This window comes from Equus przewalskii, chromosome 15, assembly GCF_037783145.1.
Source record: "Equus przewalskii isolate Varuska chromosome 15, EquPr2, whole genome shotgun sequence".
In the NCBI taxonomy this organism is placed as follows: domain Eukaryota; kingdom Metazoa; phylum Chordata; class Mammalia; order Perissodactyla; family Equidae; genus Equus; species Equus przewalskii.
Genome location: NC_091845.1, coordinates 78,286,169 through 78,309,212, shown reverse-complemented (window position 1 = coordinate 78,309,212; position 23,044 = coordinate 78,286,169). Strand labels below are relative to the sequence as shown.

The window sequence follows — 23,044 nt, the reverse complement described above, 5'->3', positions numbered from 1 at the left end:
TTTATCACTTAAAACTTTAAATGTGAGGTTCATTTTGGTAAAAAGCAAACCTTTATGTCCTTCTTGTCTGAAGCATACTGTATTTTAAACACATCTATGTCTATGAACAGAGAGGAGAGGGACAATGGACCACAGCTTAATAAAGTCTGAATACTTGAAAGCCAAGGATTATCGTTCAGCCAGAAGCAAAGCAGATGCACATGCTATGTCCTTTCAATTGTTAATTATTTTCAAAAGCAAGGCTTAGCTTTAACATCATAAGGGAAGAATGTTCCAGTGGACAAGTAGAAAGATGTAATAATCATGACATCTAACAACTATTCTTTAAGAAGTTTTAATGATTTACCTGTAATGGACCCAAGATAGAGCTTGTTGTATACATAAAAAAGAGACGAAGGTAACTCAGAACATTTGCAAATGCAAAAAGCCCTTCTGCCACCAGTGTAGGATGGAATGCGTCCCAGTCCTTCCGATCAGCAAAATCATGAAACTAAGGTTAGGAAGAAAAAGCCAAAGGTAAATAGCTCTCTCACTTCAGGAAAATAAAAACAAATATTCTGAGCGTTGAAAAAAAACTATTTTAATTATGTCTCCTTGTAGGAGTAATCTTCATTTACATTTTATAAAGTTCTCCTCTTTTAATAGTAATAACATCATTTTAACTAAATAAAAGATTTCTATGTATGTGAGGCCATACCACTTACTCTTTATAAAGAGGTTTTCTCAAAAATTCTTAGATTTTAAAAAAGTAAACAATTTTGAAAAGATTGTCATTAAACTTTTTATGAATGAAATGTTTGCTAGTTTTTCTTAAATTCCACAACACAAACTTTAATTATGCTTGCTGTTAATTAATTAGCTATCATATTAAATTAACAGCCCTTTACTCAGGATTCTAGAATGAACCACAGAAGTCCTTCTCCCTTCTAAATAGCAAGAAAAAAAGTGTACATTATTATACCCAGACATAGAGTGGCTACATGTTCCAATTGCCTGGCATAGGCCCAGATTATACACCAGTTTTCCTGGCATACTTATTAATAATAGTGCCCCCTTTCACTCTCAAAGTGTCCTAGTTCACATAATAAATTATATGGGCACTCCATTTCCCGAACCAAAGAGACCAGTCTAAAAACCAATGACCCTCAACCTCTTTATTGAACCATATTTCTATGTATGACCAATTTTTATTTTCTCAGCCATTTCACAACTCTGGTCATTAAACATACCTAACAAACATGTTCCCTACTACTGATCAATTAAAAGAATAGAGTTTTTTAAATAAAGTAAAATGATGTTTGCTTTTTCTATAGTCTATAAATTAGTCAAAAACCAGAAAATATTCTATCTTTTAGTTCCTTGAATGTGACACCTCAGAAGAATTTTAAACTCAGGGTTTAAATAAAGATAGTTAACAAAATCTATTACCTTTTCTGGGCTTGGGGGAGCTTAAATCTTTCTAAAAGTAAAATTACAAGACGTCTACTAAGGTTATATTTTTGTCAAATTCTAAATTTAAAAATATAGGTATCAGAAACTTAGTACATTTACATCACTTTTTAAGCTGCGGAACATAATCATCACGATTTGGAATGTGTAAAATACTATATAGTGAATTCCATTCAGATGAACTTTTTTTCTGGCAGATATAAAGATGTCTAACACTAATCAATTTCAGGAACTTTGTGCTCTCACTTTCAGTATAGACGGTTAATGAGGTGAATGAGCCTAACTCAGGAATAAGGGATTGGCACTTGGTAGAAAGAAAATGCCTAGACAGACCTGGATTTAAATCCAGTCTTGGTTTCTTACTGTGTGGTCTTGGACAAGTTACTTAATATCTCTGAGCTTCGTTTTCCTTATTTGCAAAATGGGGATAAGGACATCTGTCTCATAGAGTCCCTGTGAGGATAAAATGAGATAAAGTATAGCAAGTATCAACCATGGTGCCTGGCATACAACAGGTAACCAACATTTAAAGGTAATTAACATCCTTCAAACAATGTGCATTATTTCCTTGCACAGGGATAGGCTTACAATGGAAATACATGAGCCACAGACTTGGGCCAAAGTAACTCTGAGTTACAGAGCTAAATACCTCAGGTTTTTCTTAAGTAAATTTCATTTGTGCCTCCAATTGACATAGTTAATAGTCACCTTGTTGTGAGCAACCACTTTGAGGGCAAAGGTTGCCAAATAAAGTGAATTCATGACAAAACTGAGTTGATTACGAGATTCTTCTAAAAAGTCTTCCAACCCTTCATACCAGAGTCTTTTAATGTCTGACCAAATCATCCCTAAAAAAAGGAAAAAAAAAATCAGATAATGCTCGCTTAATTCAATAATAAACTAAAAAATACTTTAAGACTCAAAGTATTAACTAAATAACAATTGCGTCAGCTAGAGCCCCATTCAGAAGAGAAAAAGAACTTTTTAGTAACAAGTTTTCAAAATTTAAAAGAAAGTAACCTTAAGTTTCATGTGACAATGTCTTTCCCTGAGAGGGATTTTAATAAGTAATGTGAAACAAGCATAAGAAAACAAATAAATTGATGTGAAACACACACCACCCCCCAAAAGGCTCAGTTCCTCATTGTTTTCTTTATCTACACGCACTCCTATAGTGACCTCATCTAGTCTAATGGCTTTAAACACCATCTATGTGGCAGACTTTCAAATCTCTCTCTCTAAACTCAATCGGTATTTATATAATAATATCTCCAAACCTCTTTTCTGAACTCAACTTGTGTAGGTTCTTGGCTACTCTACATAGCCAGGTGGACGTCCTGTCACGTCCAAACTGAACTCCTGGTCTCTGTCCCCAAATTCATGTACCTGAAGACTTCTTCCCCATCTCAGTTCACGGCAACTCCATCCTTCTAGTTGCTCAATCCAAATGTCCTTCAATCATCCTTGACTCATATTTCTTTTAAATGACACATTCAATGCAATAGCAAATTCTGTTGGCTCTACTTTCAAAATGTCTTTAGGAGTTAGCCCTTCTGCCCACTTCAACTTCAAGCCACCAGCCTCTTTTGCCTGGATTACTGAAATAGCCTACTTGATCTCCCTTAAATCTATTCTCAACACAGCAACCAGATGAATCCTGTTAAAATGCAAGTGTTACTTCTCTCCTCAAAACCCTGTAGCAACTCCCAGAGGAGACAGGATTAACTCCAGGACAGAAGTCTTTCTCCACGGAAACATAACCTCATGTTATCACCTATTAAAGTGGTTTCCTTGGAAACATACTATGTTAAGAAAAATATGGAAGGTCGGCTGTGTTCAACATATTATAAAAACAACCACTGACTGGGAAACTGCATCTGGACTGGGAGGGTTATGAGTAGACTCACAGACCCTGAAGGTATACACAGCAAGGACCATATGAAAACAAGTCGAGAAACACAGGCCTCAGCTTCTCTGTGTGAGGTCCCTCTTAACAGACTTCTCTAGCTGGGGTTGCCCACACCCCTCCATACGGCCATATGGCCTCATCCCATACAACTGAGTGTGCCCACTATGGGGCTGTACTTTCTGTCTTGTACCTTACAAAGCTAAGTACACCTGGTGCCAGGTTTCAGCCTATTGTGTCCTGTGAGTGTGAATGCCAATGAGAACCCAAGATCACTGCTGCTGATGGCACACAGTGGGCACTGCCCCTTCCCTTTTATCTCATTTCACTCAAGAGTCAAAACCAAATTCCTTACAATGGCCTATATGGCCCTATATAACCTCTCCTCTCCGACCTCATCTCCTATAAATCTTTTCTTCCACCCCTCTAGTCCACTGGCCTCCTTGCTTCCTTGCTCTTGTCTGAACACACAGTCTCCTGCCTTAGGGCTTTACATTGGCTCTTCCCTCTGGCTGGAAGCTCCTTACCCAGGCATCCACTTGGCTAACTCCATCACTTCTTCACCACCTACTCCGATCATCCTATTTAAAAATGCACACCCCATGGCTCCCATGCCCAATCCCCTAACTCTGCTTCTTTTTTCCCCTTATTACCACTTTTAAACAGTGGATATAGTTTACTTATTACGTCTGTTACTAACTGACTATCTTCCCCCCAGTCTGAGTAAGCTCTTCAAGCGTAAGAATCTTTGTTTTACTAACCAGTGTCCTAAATGTCCCAAATAATGACCCATACATAGTGGGTGCTCAAAAATTTGCTAAATGAATAAATCTACACAAATAAAAACTAAACAAAAAAACCCCTGCCCTTTTTTTGACAAGAAGTTCCTCCATAGTTATATATTCCTAGGAGTACTAGAGAACAGTAATACAACCCAGGATAGTTTTATGATACATTCCTTTACTAAGACATTTTTAAAGAGAATATAAAGTGACAAAAGAATAGTGTGTTGCAACATAACATATGGGTGGGGATCAAGTTAAGCCAATCAGAGTCATTTTCTGGCTCACCAGTAGGCAGAATAATTCCCCTGGGAAACACATGAAGCATTCTTCAAAAACTCTGTTCATAACATCTTAATTATACAGTACCAATATTTTATATAGAAAAAACACTTCAAAATATTTTCAGATCTGACAGAGAAAACACTTAAAAAATTCCACTTGGAGAAAAAGGATCCCTTATACACTGCTGGTGTGAATGCAAACTGGTGCAGCCACTATGGAAAACAGTATGGAGATTTCTCAGAAAATTAAAAATAGAAATACCATATGACCCAGCCATCCCACTACTGGGTATCTATCCAAAGAACTTGAAATCAGCAATTCCAAAAGTCCCATGCACCCCTATGTTCATTGCAGCATTATTTACAATAGCCAAGACGTGGAAGCAACCTAAATGCCCATCAGCTGATGACTGGATGAAGAAGATATATATATATATATATACGATGGAATACTACTCAGCCATAAAAAAGGATAAAATCGTCCCATTCACAACAACATGGATGGACCTTGAGGCTATTATGTTAAGTAAAATAAGCCAGATAGAGAAAGATGAACTCTGTATGACTCCACTCACATGTGGAAGTTAAACACGTAGACAAAGAGAACAGATTAGTGGCTACCGGGGAAAGGGGGGGCTGGGGGGAGACAAAGGGTGAAGTGGTGCACTTACAACACGACTGACAAACAATAATGTACAACTGAAATTACACAAGGTTGTAAACTATCATAACATCAATAAAAAATTTTTTTTTAAATTCCATTTGGATAAGCTTCTATTTAAAATGAATAGATAAAAACCATCTGAGGGGCTGGCCCTGTGGCCGGGTGGTTAAGTTCGCACACTCTGCTTTGGTAGCCCAGGGTTTTGCCAGTTCAGATCCGGGGCACGGACATGGCACTGCTCATTAGGCCACGTTGAGGCGGCATCCCACATACCAAAACTAGAAGGACCCACAACTAAAATATAAAACTATGCACTTGAGGGATTTGGGGAGAAAAAGTAGAAAAAAAAAAAGAAAAGAAAAGATTGGTAACAGTAGTTAGCTGAGGTGCCATTCCTTTGGGGGAAAAAAAAATCTGAAAATGTTAAACCAAATAGTCTAGCAGGTAACATTTTATTCCCTCAATTTTATTAACTCAATGCTGTAACAGGAAAAACACTAAACCAAGAAAGATGCTTACAGAAATAAGTGTTTTATTTCTGTAAAATGCAACATTATACTAAAGGGAACTCCTGACAACAATTACATCATGAACTGGAGAAGACTTTTGATGAAAATAGGCAGACATATGAAAGAATAGTGAGTATCACTGGCAGGTAACTTCCCACCTCCTGAACAACACCCCACACCAAAATGAAACTAATACATTTGACATATTTCATATTTCTGAATTGGACTGAAAGAACACAATAATTTTAAACTATTTTTGTCCTTTTTGTGTTTGTTTTTTAGAATTAGTAACTAACGTTAGTAACCTGTAATCCCATCATTTTGGGATTCCTCAAGGCTTGCTCCTAGGTCCTCTCTTTTCATTTTATGCCTTCTCAACTGTCTCATTCATACCATAGTCTCATATACAACCTACATGCAGACTATTTGCACATTGCTAACTCAAGCTTAGACTTCCTCTTGAGCTCCAGACTGTGATATCCAACTGTCTGACTGACATCTCTTTTGGATATCTCGAAGGCTTTTCAATTTCAACATATCCAAAATCACACTCAGGATCTACCCTCTCATAAATTCCCAAACCTAGTGCTCTTCCCAAATACCTCTGTTCCTAATAATCTCCCTCTCCCTCACCTCCCATATACTATGTATTTCCATGTGCTATTGGCTTTACTTTGTAAATCTCTCTCAAATCTGCTCCCTTGTCTCTTTTTTTATCACAATCACCCTAAGTCCAAGGTACCATCAGCTTTCATCTGGATTCCCGCACCAGCCCCCTTTTGGTCTCCTTCCATCTACTCTTGCCACAGCCCAATCCTCCCAACACATTCTCCACCTGCAGCCAGAATGATCTTTTCAAAAGGCAAATCACATCACGTCACTCACCTACTTAAAAACTTCAAGGTTTTCCATTGTTCTTAGTATAAAGTCAAAATTACTTAACATGGCCTTCAAGGTTGTCCACAGTCTGGTGCAACACCCATTTCTACAGCTTTATCTTGAATTCCACATCCCTTGTTCTTGCTCCAGACTTTACTCAATCCCGTATTTGCACCATGCTCCCTCTTGCCATAGGGCCTCTGAACGTAACTTTCATATCAGCCTAGAATACTTTTCTCTCCAATTCTCCTAGTTGACTCCTATTTATCCTTTAGATCTTAGCTCACTTATCACTTCCTCAAGATAGCCTTTCCAACCCCTCTGACTAGGTAAAATGCCCGTATAATATGCTTGCTCTCCTATGACCTTTACTTAATATCTCCATGCCTTTACGTAGTAGCACTTAACTCATTTGCGATTTTTTATTTATCTGTGTGATTCTCAAGTTAATGGGTTTTTTGTCTTAATTAGACTATAAGCTCCATTGGTCCCATTGGACCACATCTGTTTCCGCCTGTACTTGGACAAAGTTGGTGTACAACATTTTAAAAAACACATGTTTTTCTTTTTCTTCATGAGGAAGATTCACTCTGAACTAACACCTGTTGCCAATCTTCCTCTTTTTTTGCTTGAGGAAGATTAGCCCTGAGCTAACATCTGTGCCAATCTTCCTCTATTTTGTATGTGGGACACCTCCACAGCATGGCTAATGAGTGGTTTAGGTCCATGCCTGGGATCTGAACCTACAAACCCAGGCTGCCGAAGCAGAGCACGCTGTACTTAACCACTACGCTACAGGGCCAGACCCAAAAACATTTTACAGTAGCTGTTCTATTACCTTCTAACGGCAAAAAGTTAAGTAAAAGGATACTATTAATATTCTGTGCATTCATCAACACATCGTTTCCTTTTTCCTTACCTTGCTTTTTATACTTTAACTCTACTTTTTTCTAGAGGGCTAAGGAAAAGAAACAGGAAACAAATGCACAAAAGTCTATCATTGTGAGCCAAAACTTGTATTCATTTCTTGAAATAAGAAGGAGTGCCTTAGAGAAGCAGGCAAACTAGTCCTACACGCTCAGTTAGAATAGGGTCAGATCTATATGTTTAAGGAAGCCCAGAGGGCTCTATTTACATAACAGGCTTAGAAGACCTCTTGGCAAGGTCTATTCAGATCTAACTGTTTCAGATCTAACTGTGCTGAGAAAAGTAAAACACCCAGGAATTTTACCGGCTTAATTCACATTGCACTCTTCTACTGCGGCAGAATACGGTTAGAAAATTAGTCATATTGTGTGTGCGTGCGTGCGCGTGCATGTGTGTATACATTGAAATGTAAATGATATTGAAAAGAGGGCTATCATGCTTAAAAAGGAGTAGCCATAGTTTTACCATTATTATGAAAATCAGTGACAGCAGCAATATTTATGATATTCAAAGAGTGGTATGACTTTTTGAGTTGAGTGAATTTTTACTCACTGCTGAGAAATATAAACTTTAATTTGACATTGAATATAACAATTCTTATACGGAATTGGGTAAACTCTTATTTACAAAATGAAGAACATATTCTTTCTTTCTTACTACTATTTAAACAACAGGTTATAGATAAATGATACATAATCTTCTTCCTTTATGACTAAGATATATAACCATCTTTCAAAAGTAGTTACTAAATAGAGGGAAGAAGTGTTTCTTAGAGATTCCTTTCAGCCTAACTTTTTTTCCCTATTCAAAAAACAATATAAATAAATCCCACATTGGAAAGATCCACAACATGCAATTTGGAACTATATATGATAAAGCATAAATTATTTCCTAAACTATTGAATTTTACAGGACAGAAGAAATACAGAAAACAGGAAAATGTTAACAAGAAGAAATTATTTAATTCTCTTTAACCTAAAGATCAGACGTGTATTATTTTTACTTTATCTACCTAATTTTAAACATTAATGTATCATAGATCGAATACTGCTAAAAGTAATAAAACTGTGACTGAAGTCAAGTTACTTGAAATTAAGTGATTTCCAAGTAAAAATAAAAATCCCAAAATATGAAAATTATTTTTATAGCTGAAAGAGAACTAAAAGTGAAAACTGTATAATAACTCTTCTCAAATTATTTAATAATTGAATCAATCAAGAACATAGTAATCAATCAGTGCTGTATACCATAGAAAGGACTAAATTTCAATATCCTTTTATCTATAGCAAATAGTAGGACAGGTGGGAAATGCTGAGGTTAAAAACAAGGTTGAAGATCCAGAGGGATATAAAAAAGACGTCATTAAAAGACCATAAATATACAATGTGATTGTAACTCAACTCCTCCCCACCCCCAGGGCAAAAGCAGTAAAAACTGCAGAAGGTCATTTAAGATATTTATTATATAGCATAAAACTTATAAAAAACAATTTTCAGAAAATAAAATGCCTTACATTTTACAAAACTGCCATTTCTAAAGAGATCTGGCTATCATTATAAAGAACTGATTTATATGATTAAGCTTAATTTAAATGTTCCTATAATAGAAATAAAGTAAGATGTAACTACAAAAGTTCCTAAGTTCTTAAAAGGAAACCTAATGATATAATAAAACAAGACAGTTAGCTTATACAATGCAAATGAGTACAAAATGTATTTACATTTCAAAATACCTAAGCAAAGGTTCATACTCTTATACCAAAAAAAGCATTCATCAGTAAAATTTGTTTTTCTGTTTTAACAATCATGAACAATTTTAGACTGAGAATAAAGAATTTTTTACTTCCATGTAATTAAGTAATAGTAAATAAGAGATGTTTCCTTACCATCAAGTTCATTAGTCTTCAATGATCGTGGAAGTGTTCAAATTCTTGCTGTGTAAACAGTGTAAACTTAGAAATTGAACGCAGATGTTTACAATGCCACCAAGCAAGGTAGAATTAATGGTTTAAAGAAAGGCAGAACCTTCCAAACTAACTGGATACTTACCAATAATCCACAGTATAAGAAGATAGTCTATTCTTTCAAGGGCTGGTCCCATTGTGTTTTTCTTATCCTCATTGTAGACAAGAGAGTACAGGTTCAGTAACAGCAGGAATGTGAAATATGATGCTCCATGAATAATAAATTTCATAAAAGGTGTGTGAATGATTCTGCCAAACTGAGATTTGGGAGCTATCAAATAACAAAGTGACAAAACTGGCCAAAAGATGCCAACTGTCAAAACAGTCATTATCTTCTTACAAGTGGGCTTCCGTCGGTAACCTGACATCTGTCCAAACCAAACAGTGTTCAGGAACTGCTGGCAGTTAGACTGGGAGACAAACTGAAAAGGACACACACACACAAAAGTAAAATAAAATCTATAAATACGAACTGATCATACCATTATTTAACTGGTATTCCAAGTTTCAATAACAGTTTGAAAATCAATTCTATACACTCCGCATAGTTTTCTTTTTTCCTTAAATGTACTAAAATAAAAGAGTGTAGAGGTTAGGAGCACAGACTCTGGAGCCAGATTATCTAGATTGAAATCCAGGCTCTGCCACTGATGAAATGACCTTGAGCAAGTTTTGAAACCTCTCAAAGCCTCAAATTCCCCATCTGTAAAATGGGGATACTAACAGTATCTACTCATAAACTTGTTATGAAGATTAAATATAAAGCTCTTAAAATAGTGCCTGGCTCATAGCATGTACTATATAAGTATTAACTACTATTACTAGCCTACTTAGTCATTTTGAAACATTTAATTTATAAAGACTCATAATAATGTTTATGAAATTTTAAAGTTAACAGGCACAATCCATAGAAAGAGACTTCAGTCTAGAAAAACTAATGATTTCAATTACAAGAAACCAAGATGTCAAGATAGTGAAGCAAGCAAAGTCTAAACATCAGACATGCTTATGCTCCATGAAAATACTGAAAATTTCTTAACATGTATTAAAGATACTTTTAATCTGCTTAAAATTTAATTCTGTATGAGAAGAAAAGGAAAACTATTCCCAAATAAGGGGAAAATTTTAGCTCAAGTACAGAAATTAATTTACCAAAGTTTACAAAGTTTCTTAGTTTGCAAATTTCAGAAGCAATATTTTCCCAATATAATGCTCATGTAGTGAAGTACAGATGGTTCTTGACTCAACGATGGTTCCACTTATGATTTTTTGATTTTACGATGGTGCCAAAGTGCAATGAATTGAGTAGAAGCCATACTTTGAATTTGGAATTTTGATCTTTCCCCTGGCCAGCGACATGCAGTAAGATCCCTCTCGTGATGCTGGGCAGGGGCAGTGAGCGGCAGCTCCCAGCCAGCCCCGCGATCACCGGGTGAACAACTGACACAAGTACAGCCTTCTGTCTGTCACTTTCAGTACAATGTTCAGTAAATTACAGGAGATACTCAACACTGTATTACAAAACAGGCTCTGTGTGAGATGACACTGCCCAACTGTGGGCTTGTGTAAGTGTTCTGAGAATGTTTAGGGTAGGCTGGGCTGAGCTATGATGTTCAGCAGATTAGATGTATTAAACGCATTTTTGACGAATGATATTTTCAACTTACAATGGGTTTATTGAGACGTAACCCCATCACAAGTTAAGGAAGATCTGTATAATTTAAGGATTCTGATAACTCTGGATACAATAATGTGATCAGGTTTGAAATTACCAAAGTAAAGTACAAGTGATCATAATCTCTAAAATAATATTTGGCAATCTTCTGTTTTAAAATGATTTATCCTGAGATAGAATATACTTTATTCAACAATGTAGTAAAAAAAAAAACTGCACAGGGGCCAGCCCAGTGGCATAGTGGTTAGGTTCACACACTCCACTTTAGTGGCCCGGGGTTCATGGGTTCAGATCCCAGGTGTGGACCTACACACTGCTCACCAAGCCATGCTGTGGTAGCGTCCTACATACAAAATAGAGGAAGACTGGCACAGGTATTAGCTCAGCAACAATCTTCCTCAAGCAAAAAGAGGAAGATTGGCAACAGATGTTAGCTCAGAGTGAATCTTCCTCACAAAAAAAAAAGACTGGACAGACTTTTTTGTTGTTATTATTGTGCTTATCAAGAAATTTCCTAATAAGCTTTACTTATTTTTGACAGTTAAGCTTTACGTCATTCTTTATTCTTCTGCTCAGATTCCAGTGTTCTTGGGGAATCTTAATTTGTCCCTCAAGATGAAATACCTGAGAGAGAAAGAGCTTTGCCTCCCACCAACAACCCAGTTTAGTAGCATCCCAAACTTAGAGGTGTTACCCTTCCCTCAAATATCAAAGCAATCTCAGGACTGACTGCTGTCCTTGCCATCCCTCTATATAGTGGTGACTTAATTAACACTGATATTTAATATGTATTTGGAAGAACAAAACTTCAGTTGGAAATGTTCTAAGTCTGTGGTGGTTTTAAAACACAGATACAGGGGCCGGCCCCGTGGCTGAGTGGTTAGGTTCGTGCGCTCCGCTTCGGCGGCCCGGGGTTTCACCAGTTCTGATCCTGGGTGCACACATGGCCCTGCTCATCCAGCCATGTCGGGGCAGCGTCCCACACGCCACAACTAGAAGGACCCACAACTGAAAATATGCAAGTATGTACTGGGGGGCTTTGGGGAGAAAAAGGAAAAATAAAATCTTTAAAAAACAAAACAAAACAAAAAAAGCATAGATAGAATTGTTTGATACTCCTCTCATCAAGAAGTGGGCTATCAATGTTCCCTACCCTTCAATTCAACAAGCTTGTGATTGCTTTAACCAGCAGATTCTGGACAAAGTGGTGCTATGTGACTTCTGAAAGTAGGTCTTAAAAAGCCATGCAGCTTCCACCTTGTTTGAGAAACACATGCTCTTAGAGCCATGAACTGCTATGTAAAAAGTCTTACACCCCTGAAGCCACCATGCTGTGAAGAAGCCCAGGTCACACAGAGAGGCTACACGCAGGCACTCAGTCAGCCCTCTGAGGCTTCTCAGACCATCTCCTCGAAGCCTACCCACCACATTGGCCATGCCCCTCTAGGGTTCCAGTCATGAGTTCTCGGAAGCCCCATGCTCTATGGACCCACCCACCTGAGCACTCAGCCCACTCAAAGCTCCCTGTTCCTGAGTCCTCAGCTGCTGCTCAGGCACCAGACATATGAGTGAAGAAGCTTCCAGACGGACTGTAGCCCTCAGGCATTTGAGTTATCTCTAGGTGAGACACTAGACACAGTGAAGCAGAGACAAATCATCCTTGCTGTGCCCCTTCCTAATTCCTGACCGAGAGAATCCAAGAGCATAAAAAATGATTATGAAATTATTATAAAATGACTATGAAACACTGTTTTATGCAACTAAGCTTCAGGGTAGTTTGTTATCCAGGATGGATAATCTGAACAAAATCTACCAACTATTTGGGAAAATATCATCTTTACCTTTGATCACATTTAGAAATCTAGTTTCAAAAGTTAGTTTACATTTTCACTGATGACTAAAATTATAGAGTATCTTCCTTTCAACTAAAAATATTACTATTCTTGCTTTCTTCCCTTTCATCTTCTTTAGGATGGAACATTTGGTTATCCTCTGTGAGTCTTTCAAGTATATATATATATATATATCTCATTAGGGAATGGCCTTTTAGTTTTTCTTCCCTAACCACGATAATCTTGGTTCTATCTTTCTTTAAGGTTCTTTTTTCAATCACTTAAGTTGATTTTGTATCGTGTTATCTCTTTACTCTATCATTTTCTAGTATTCACGTCTATTTTAGGTTATGGAACACACAAGTAAGTAAATTAACCTAAGATCTAGCCAATAAGATCTAGTCAAAATGTATAACTAGAGGAAGATCACATCACGGTTGCTATATTCTCTGTTTCCACTTATAGACATTAGCATTGTATTTCCTTTTTAAGCCACATAGGTATGTTATTGATTTATAATCTTATAGCTACACTAAACCAAATTCTGGTACTTAATTTTTTTCCCCTATAAATGTTCTACCTGGAGCAAGAATCTTGGTGTACTAGAAAAAGTATAGGGTTTGAGCCAGGGATCTAGATAAGCAATACACTGTCTAGGTAATCTTAAAGTAAACAGCTTAAAATTCCTGCATCAATTTCCTAAAAAAAGCCATTATGAGGCTCCAATTTTCAACCAAGATAACAAAAAATCCTGCTCCTAGCACCAAAGGTCCTGTATCTTGCCTTCTACCATTATCTATTTCAGCCCCATTTTTATATTAATATAAATTTTACAAGCAAGTTTTATTCCAACATCTATATCAATAATAAAAATGTCTTAGAAATAATACCTTAAAAGTACCATTTATCCACACCCCATACTATCAATTGGATTATCATTATCTACATGTTTAGTAAATTATCTCAAAAAATAAAATTTAAAATGCATACCTTCCTTCTTCAAGTTCCTGATCATGTGCATGTGTGTGTATGGGGAGTAGAAAGAGGTATTTCCCTTAATAGGAAGGGATGATGCCAGAAGAGCCAGGTTCAACTTAGTTATCATAGCATGTGCCTCTCCACCTTGGGTTTCACAATGAATTAACAAATAAGAAGAATCAGGAAACATAATATCTGATACTTTGTTTTTAAACAGAAAGGCACTATTATTACAGAAAGGGCTACTTATAACCAGATCAAAACAAACCTATGACAGACAAAATGCCAAGATAGCAACTTCATTTTGAAGTCACTTACTACATAGAATTTCACCTGCGTAGCTAATATTTGGCAAAAACATTAAATTAACATCTATATTATTATAAGTAATAGTCTTAAAAATATTAGCAACTACCACTTTTGAGTACTTGCTTAATACTAGTACTCGTGCTAAACTTTAAATACATATTCTTACTGAATTCTTAAAACTAAAGCTCAGACAGATTCAATAACCTTCTCAAGGACAAACAGTTTTTATGAAGCAGAACTAGGATCTCAACCTAGATGTGTTGCTCCAAAGCCTTTGCTCTGAGCCACCAGACTACTGTGGAGGAAATAATTTAGATAGATCACAGAAAACCTCATACCTCCTTTTGGTTATATTTGATAGCAAGTTTTAGACGACTTAAATTCATTCTTTCTTCTAATAATCCCCGTTTGTCAAGATGCTCATCATTAGACGTATGGTTTAGGATAACTTCCAATTCGCGTGAATTCCGGGCTTGTGCAAGCAAATCTTTAGCAAACATTTTACATTGCCGAGCTAGTTCCTCATAATCATTCCTGCAAAATGCAACAGTCTGTTCTTAGAAATGTCACTTCCATCTTCTAATGAAGCTGTTCTCACTAGAAATTTTGTTACTCAGTGACATTTTAATTCTAACTGCTACACAAAATCTGAAGTCATTTTGTGTTGACACTCGAACCTACTAGTAGGTACAGAAATTCTCCACAGCTTTGGGGGAAAATGTAACAATTATGTTCCCTGTGTTCACACTGATAATCTTAGATGAGCACAGCGTTCTTTTATATGTAATGATATTTCTAGAAATTCTGATAATATTTATCAACTAGCTGTTCTTCACTTAACTCACCTGCCTTCACTCTCTAGAAGTTTGCTACAGAATTTCCTTTTATGTTATTTATCTAAACAATAGAAACAATATCTTAATGCTATCCAATAAATATTATATAATTTTTAACTAGAGGTTTTTTCAATAAGTCTACAATATGTTTATGCATTTCTTATATTAAAAGTGTTTTGATTCATTTTTAAAGTGCTCACTTGAACAAAATTCAAGTTAGAAAGAAAGATAGTGAAACATGCCTAGCAAAGAATTCTCTTTCAGAATCACTTTCCCTGAAACTTAGGATTTAACTGCTTGTTAAAGGCATACCTAAACCAATTTGTAAGAAACTAAGAAGTTTTAGTAGATAATTCTTTTAAAAAATAGTAATTACATTAAACTTATGCCTGAGCATAATAACAATTTAAAAACGAAATTAGAAGTCAATAATTATAAGTCAACTGCCATTGGACTTCAGAAAAGAATTTTTTATTCAGATTTTTTTTTTTCCCTTAAAGGGAAAGGAAGGGAAAATAGGAAGATTTCTTACTGGTTAATCGTTCATACAATGGGGTTTTCAATGAACTGGCTGCATAAAATCATACTCAAAGAATTAAAAATTTCTTTTCCTTACAGGCTAACATTTTTCTCATCCATTCTTTGCATTGACGATAATGCATTTGTTAACTAAAACTATCTAAGAACAAGTAGTTGATTTCTTTAACAAATGAAGTATTACCTGCTTCCTAGTCTAGGCATCTAATTGCAGATGGGAACATTCATCAAAAGTGCCTATCATCACAAAGATACCTTTAGCTAAACATTGACAGACCACTAGATTCAGAGGTAAAAATTAATAATTTTATTAATCTAATTTGCTTAATCTCTAACAGATTACTGGAAAACTAATTAGCAGCTGTATAGTTTAGATAGAAATAGAGTAGACTAGAAGCCAGGAGTCCTATGTTCTAGTTACAACTCTGCTCCTACTTTCATTGTCAACTCTGTCCCTAATTAGATGCTGAAATCAGTAAGACATCTAACCTATATAGATCACTTTCCCTGTCTAGGGAATTGAAGTAAACGGGTTCTATGATCACGTCAAAATCTAACTTCATTATTCTATGATTACAATATAATCATAGCAGTTGCTTCAAATCCTTTTCTGAAGGAGTTGAATGAATTCTATTTTATATGATAACTCAGAACTCTAATTATGAGATTATAATAGGAAGCTATTCATATTTAAAAGGAATAATTTATTAACAGCCTCATGTGCTAATAAAGTTAAAAGTAGGAACAAGTTACATTTTAACCATGTCTTATGTATTAATCAAAGTATATATTTTATGTCACATCAAGTTTAAATAAATTTTAATTTATCCAAATTAAAATACAGCAGTTCCAAACTTGAAAACTTATGAATAGGCATTTTTTAAAAATTTCTAGAACTCAGAGCTATCAAGAACACAGTATATACGGTTGTTAAGGCTAAAGAAAATTTTAAGCTTCTCACTGTCCTTGCAGGAAGCAGAAGTTTGAACTTTCTCCATCTTGTCAAGTCACTGGAGGAATGCAATGCAACACATGGGGCTCCAATATCAGCCGGACTTGAAAAAATAGGTGGGAATAGGTGTGACTCCCCTAGAAACCTCACAGTAGGGGCTGGCAAGAAATCTCGACCAGTTCCTTCTTCTTCAGAGGGCACCAGGGATGCTTTAACATAAGGCGAAGTCTCAGAGCTCTTCCTCAAGTCTACTAAATGTAGTTTTCTATGGACTATTTTTTTTAATGTTTAGATCAGTAGTTTAATAGGCTGTTTGTCTCAAAGCTCCCCTCCCCCACCCCCAACTCACCTCTCTAAGGGAATATTGTAACAGTGATTCTTTGGGTATACAAAGTGCCAGAAGTACACTTAACTCTTCATTTCAGAAGAAAACTCGACCCTCTTAATCAGCAGTATTTTACTTTTATGTCTACATGTTATGTTTCTCCTAACAGAAAATCTCACCAAACAGTGAAAAGGGACTATGTCTGTGCATGAGAAACATCCCTGACACACAGAAAGCATTCTGTTTTTGAGAGTTCTGAAGGATCAGGCTCCGAGGGCGAGTACAGAATCTGGGAAGGAGGGAGGAAGGACAGAGAGCAGTTATAAACGAGTTTGCTGAAGGCTCCACTCTTCACACTGCTTAGAATGCCTTTGGGGTCACTGAACAAAGGGGGGATTTAGGATAGCATGAGAGTGGCAGAGGGCAGATGGGGAAGGAGTGACCTGAGTAGCACCAGCGTCTGTTCCATTGAGGGAGCAGGAAGATCCCAAGTAGGCGGAAGCAAGGTGTGGTCATCTTGGATCAATATAAATAAATGCAAATAAATATAAACCATAATTTGGCTTATGAAGACACTCAGGCTGAAAAGATTCTGGAGAAAAAAAAGGCATTATGTAATTTATAATTTCCATTCATTCCCACCTGAATTCCACTTCCACAAGGCTTAGTTCTTTTAAATCAGCACTCAGTTCAAATGCTCTCAGAATTGGATCTTCCTCTGTTAACATTATTAGAGCCGGACTGGCCAAACATCGATATATATCAAGACGAAACCTGCGATAAAATTTGATTCCATAAGGTAAAATAAACTTTATTATACACATATGATCAGCATTTTTAACCTATAATTTTCATAAATTTACAATTCAAGTATTATCAAATTAAAAGAAAATAAAACAACCATAATATATATTTATTACAAGATAATGCATAAAAAAGACTTAAAAATTAAATATTTTGAGATATAAATATTGAAAAATTTTATATTTATTGCTTTTAAGGAAATTATTTTAGTATTTCTTTTCATAGGTTCAAAACTTTGTATTGCTCGATCCAATTTAATTTTTAAAAATTTCTATTCGTGAACTCAACATTAAGTGAAATATGCTAATAACTAATAAATTTTGAATATGATATAGATAAGTATTAAATTTTTCCTTCCCCAATGAAGACTACTTTAATATGATATATATATATATACATCGTATGACTCAGTTCAACCAGGTTACTTTTGAAGGATATTTCAAGTCTTAAGAACGAAATTATTCGTTTATGCATAATATCTAGCTAATAGAAAAGTACTCCTTTTACCTTCTGTAAACTAATTAATGTTCATATTTCAATATAGTCAATATATTTCAATATCTTATTAATTTATTAATTTGGTAGACATTATATAATGCATATCTCTCTTTTAAATATAAATTTAATACATCTGTTATTAAAAAAACAAGCAGTTTAGAAACATGATGCTCTCAATTCTCCTCCTTCCGACAACTCTACGCCCTCAAAGATAGTTACATTTCAGAGAACTGCAAATATGCTTCCTGATATTTTCTATTCACACACAAATATAATCAGACATGCTACATAAAGGGACAACTTATAATACATCAGGATCTCTTTCTATGTCACTATGTACAGAGCCACCTCATTACTTCCTAAAACTGGACGGTTCTTCATTTGGTGGAGGTCCATGAGATCTCCATTAATGGACGCTTAGGTTGCTTCTAATTTTTTACTTCTGTAAATAATGAAGCAATGAATATTCTTTAGTTCATACATCCTTTGCACACTTAGAATTGCCTGATAAAATGGCATATGTATTTTAAATTCTGATAGATGCTTCCAAAGCACTAACAATAAGGAGAGCCCATTTCCCCTCATATCTTCATTAATACTGGACATCATCAATTTTTTTAATCTTTGCCAACCTAAGGATGAAAAATGGAATTTTAGAGTTATTTTACTCTGAATTTCTTTAGAAGCTTGAGCATCCTTTCATGTTTACTATCCATTTATACTTCTTCTGTAAACTGCCTGTTCATTTTTGTTAGCCTATTTTTCTGGTGATTATTCATCATTTTCATCAATTTGTAAGAGCTCTCTCCATATCAAAGAAATTAACCCTCTGTCTAGTCAAAAGTGTTTTAAATATTTTTTCCCAGATTTCTCTTTGTCTTTTTACTTTCCTTGCAATGGAGTTTTCTATGTGGAAATTTAAAATTTTTATTTAAACAAATTTATTGAAATAGTCCTTACTCACTCTATAGGTTTCATGTCTCACTTAGATACAAAAGTAGCCCTGTATAATGCATTTTAAAACAACAATATTTATGAAATCCAGTTATGATCTAGCTATTCAATTAACTGGCACAATTATCTGTATCTGAAGTAAGGATTTCTGAAGAGGTATTTGCCGACACTGAAACTGTCCAAAAAGCTAAGAAAATATGTATATAAGCAACTTACCTTTCTGTTTCCATCAATGTCTTCATCAATTAATTTTATCGGATTGTTTCTAAAAATGACTTTTGTATTAACTTACATTATCATGTCTCAAAATATATTAAGGATTAGCGACGAAATGCACAGGAAGAGTGACTGCTAGTAATGGTGGCAACCAATTATGCTGGAATCATAATGAAGTGCCATTGTGTGGAAAGCATTTAGATATGATCTGACAAATAATGAGGCTGCCTCACTTTACAAAATCTATCATTTATGGTATTCAAAACACTATCAAAAGTAACGGTGGTATGAAGAGGTTAGTGGTTGCACAACACAAAAAATATGCATAAAACTGGACAAAATGATATTTAAAAAAATCAACCATTTCAGGCCACTGGAAAGTGTCTATTGAGAATTGCTGACTACTGAAAAACTGCCAGAGCTTCAGGCAAGAATGCCTGGAATCTGTGGCTTTCTTGACTGAAGCTGCCTCCGTCACCCCTGCCCCCAGTTCAGTTAATGAGAACTGCAATTTTCTGGCCTGAAGCTGGTAAACCTGTACTTTTGTGCCAAAAGAAGAAAAATCAATTCAGTGGGAGGCAAAAACTTACAGCTTTGCTATCTTTGGTGGAGATAAACAGGGAAAACCCATAGCTTTGCAAGACAGAGCTTGCAGTCTGAGTTGAAGCAAACAGTGGACCAAGCAGAAATTTAACAGAGAAATCTTGAAAATGATAAAAGCCATAGAAGGATTACTAGAAGGGCTCCACAGATCCTTGGCTGACTAAAAAAATCAGGCATGTGTGGGGAACATTAGAAAGTTTGGTAAGGAGAAAACGACATGGAACTCTTGAGAAATGGCTACAATTTTGAATGTATTCGCCAATGAACCCACAGATTGATCAGGAGTGGGTAGAACCCTTATGAGCTCAAAGTGTATTAACATAACCTCTGCCTAAATCATTGGGTGACCTAGGCAGACACTGAAATGACCCTTAGGAATCAATGTTAAAAAAGAAAAATAAGAATAAAAAAATAAACTAAGCACAGAGATCAATGATTATATACCATAGGTAGGCAGCTTCTGCAGACCAGGAAAGTAATTTAAAAAAACTCCTTAAAAAAATAAAACAGTATCTAGAGTTACTACAATATATACTAGACTGTTCAGATTTCAAAGAAAGAAATACTAGATGTACAAGAAAAAGGTAAGCTGTGACTCACTGAGGAGCAACATCAGAGTGGGGAAAATAGACTTCACTAAAATCTTCCAGCTAGTCACTAAAAAAATAAACAAACAAATAATAACAATTGCCAGGAAACAGAGGGGACTAGCATACTGAATTGCTACAATATATTATCTAAAATGTCCAGTTTCCAGCAAAACATTGAGAGACACGCAAAGAAACAAGAAAATATAGCCCATATCCCAGAAGAAAAAAAAGGGAACAGAAAATGCCTGTGAGTGACCAGATGTCAGATTTAACAGATGTCAGAAAAGGATTTCAAAGTAGCCATTATAAATATATTCACAGAACTAAAGGAAAGTGTGATTAAAGAAGTAAAAAAGGACATAATGACAATGTTGTATCAAATAGAGAATATCAAAAAGAGAGAAAAAAATTATGAAGAAGAACAAAACGGAAATTATATAATTGAAAAGTACAATAACTGAAATTAAAATTCACTAGAGAGGCTTGTTATGGGTTAATTGTGTCATCCCCCTCCCCCCGAGTTCATGTGTTGAAGTCCTATCCACCAGTATCTTAAAATATGACCTTATTTGAAGATAGGGTTTTGCAGTGGAAACCAGTTAAAATGAAGACATTAAAGTGGGCCTAAGTCCAATATGACTGGTGTCCTTATAAAAAATTTGGGGGGATTTGGGGACAGGTACACATATAGTGAGATGCCATGTGAACAAGAAGATGGCCAAGGAAAGAGGCTGGAACAGATCATTCCTTCACAGCCCTCAGAAGGAATTAACCCTAACAACATCTTAATTTCAGACTTGTAGGCCCCACAACCGTAAGATGAGAAATTTCTGTTGTTTAAGTCACCCAGTTTGCAGTACCTTGACATGACAGCCCAAGCAAAATAATACAAGCCTCAACAGTAGATCTGAACTGGCAGAAGAAAGAATTAGCAAACCTGAAGATATATTAACAGAGATTATGCAAGCCAAAGAACAGAGAGAAGAAAGAAGAAGAAAATGAACAAAGACTCACAGAGATACGGAATACTATTAATCAAACTAACGTAACATACTCATAACCAAAATAAGCAAAGAGATGAAAAAATTTTTGAAAAAATAATAGCCAAAAACTTACCAAATTTATTGAAAAAGAAAAAAAGAGACACATAGAAAACAAAAAGTACAATGACATATGTGATTACAACCATATCCTAAACACTAAATGTGAATGGTTTAAACAATCCAATAAAAAGGCAGAGGTTGTCAGACTAGATTTAAAAAAGCATGATCCAACTATATGTTGTCTACAGAAGACACACTTTAGATTCAAAGACACAAACAGATTGAAAGTAAAAATCTGGAAAAAGACATAGCATGCAAACAGAAACCACAGGAAAGCTTCACTAACATCAACTTTAAACCCGCCCCCCCCAAAGTGTTACTAGAGATAAAGAGCAACATTTTATAATGATAAAAAGGTCAATCTATCAGGAAGAGAAAACAATTATAAATATATATGTAACTAACAACAGAGCACCAAAATATATGAAGAAAAACTGACAGAATAGAGACATAGACAATGAACAGCAGCAGTTGAAGACTTCAATACCCCACCTTCAATACATAGAATAACTAGACAGAAGATCAACAACAAGAATTGAACAACACTATTAACCAATTAGACATGAGACATCTGTAGAATATCCATCCAATGACAGATTATACATTCTGATACATTTCGAAATTTTAATATTCATCTCCCAGAAACTGATAGAACAACTAGATAGAAAACCAGTAGGATAAGGAAGACTTGACCACTATGAAAAAATATACGATCAAACTGAAATTTATAGAATGCTCACCCCAAAACAGCAGAAAATATATTATTTCAAGAGTACCTACAATATTCTCCATGTTGGATCACATGCTAGGCCACAGAACTAGTCTTGATACATTAAAAAAAAAGAACAAAATCATACAAAGTACATTCTCCAAATTAAGCAATGGTTTCCTAGCTATGATATGAAAAAGGAGGTCAATTGGACTCCATCAAAATTGAAAACTTTTGTGTTTCAAAGTAAACCATTAAAAAAGTGAAAAGACAACTGACAGAAAGGGAAAAAGTTTTGCAAATCATATAGTTGATGAGGGACTTGTATCTAGAAGATAATTCAGTAATAAAAAGGCAGATAACCAACTAAAAACCAAGAAACGGATTAGAATAGACATATTTCCAAAGAAGATATATAAATGACCAATAAGAAGCAGAAAGATGTCATTTATATGAAATATCCAGAATAGGCAAATCCATAAGAAGAGAAAGTAAGTTTAGTTGTTTCTATGGGCTAGGAGGGTGACTGCTAATGGTTATGAGGTTTCTTCTTGAAGTGATGAAAATATTCTGGAACTAGATAATGTTAATCAACGCACAACTCTGTGAATACAATAAAAGGGTGAATTTTATGGTACATGAATTCTATTTCAATAAAACTTATTTTAAAAATACAGTATAAAAACACTGAAACTGTTGGAACAAAATTAGAAATAACCAGTAGAAAGAAATCTGGGAAATCCCCCAAATATGTGAAACT

At 35.4% G+C, this 23,044-nt stretch overlaps 1 protein-coding gene across 6 annotated transcripts in view; it reads right to left on the bottom strand.

The window, feature by feature from the left end:
- Positions 1-23,044, bottom strand: part of TRPC1 (transient receptor potential cation channel subfamily C member 1) — a 58,111-nt gene that overhangs the window by 14,948 nt on the left and 20,119 nt on the right. For 3 of the 6 annotated variants that reach the window (XM_008507716.2, XM_008507723.2, XM_070576258.1), the window contains 5 exons: positions 17,450-17,581; positions 14,496-14,691; positions 9,449-9,785; positions 2,158-2,297; positions 347-490 (listed from right to left, as the gene is read on the bottom strand). In XM_008507716.2, the coding sequence (XP_008505938.1) occupies positions 347-490; positions 2,158-2,297; positions 9,449-9,785; positions 14,496-14,691; positions 17,450-17,581 (949 nt within the window). Of the gene's footprint in view, positions 1-346; positions 491-1,782; positions 1,903-2,157; positions 2,298-9,448; positions 9,786-12,535; positions 12,721-13,860; positions 13,993-14,495; positions 14,692-17,449; positions 17,582-23,044 lie in introns of those variants that run through there. The other 3 variants (XM_070576259.1, XM_070576260.1, XM_070576261.1) reach the window with 3 other exon arrangements.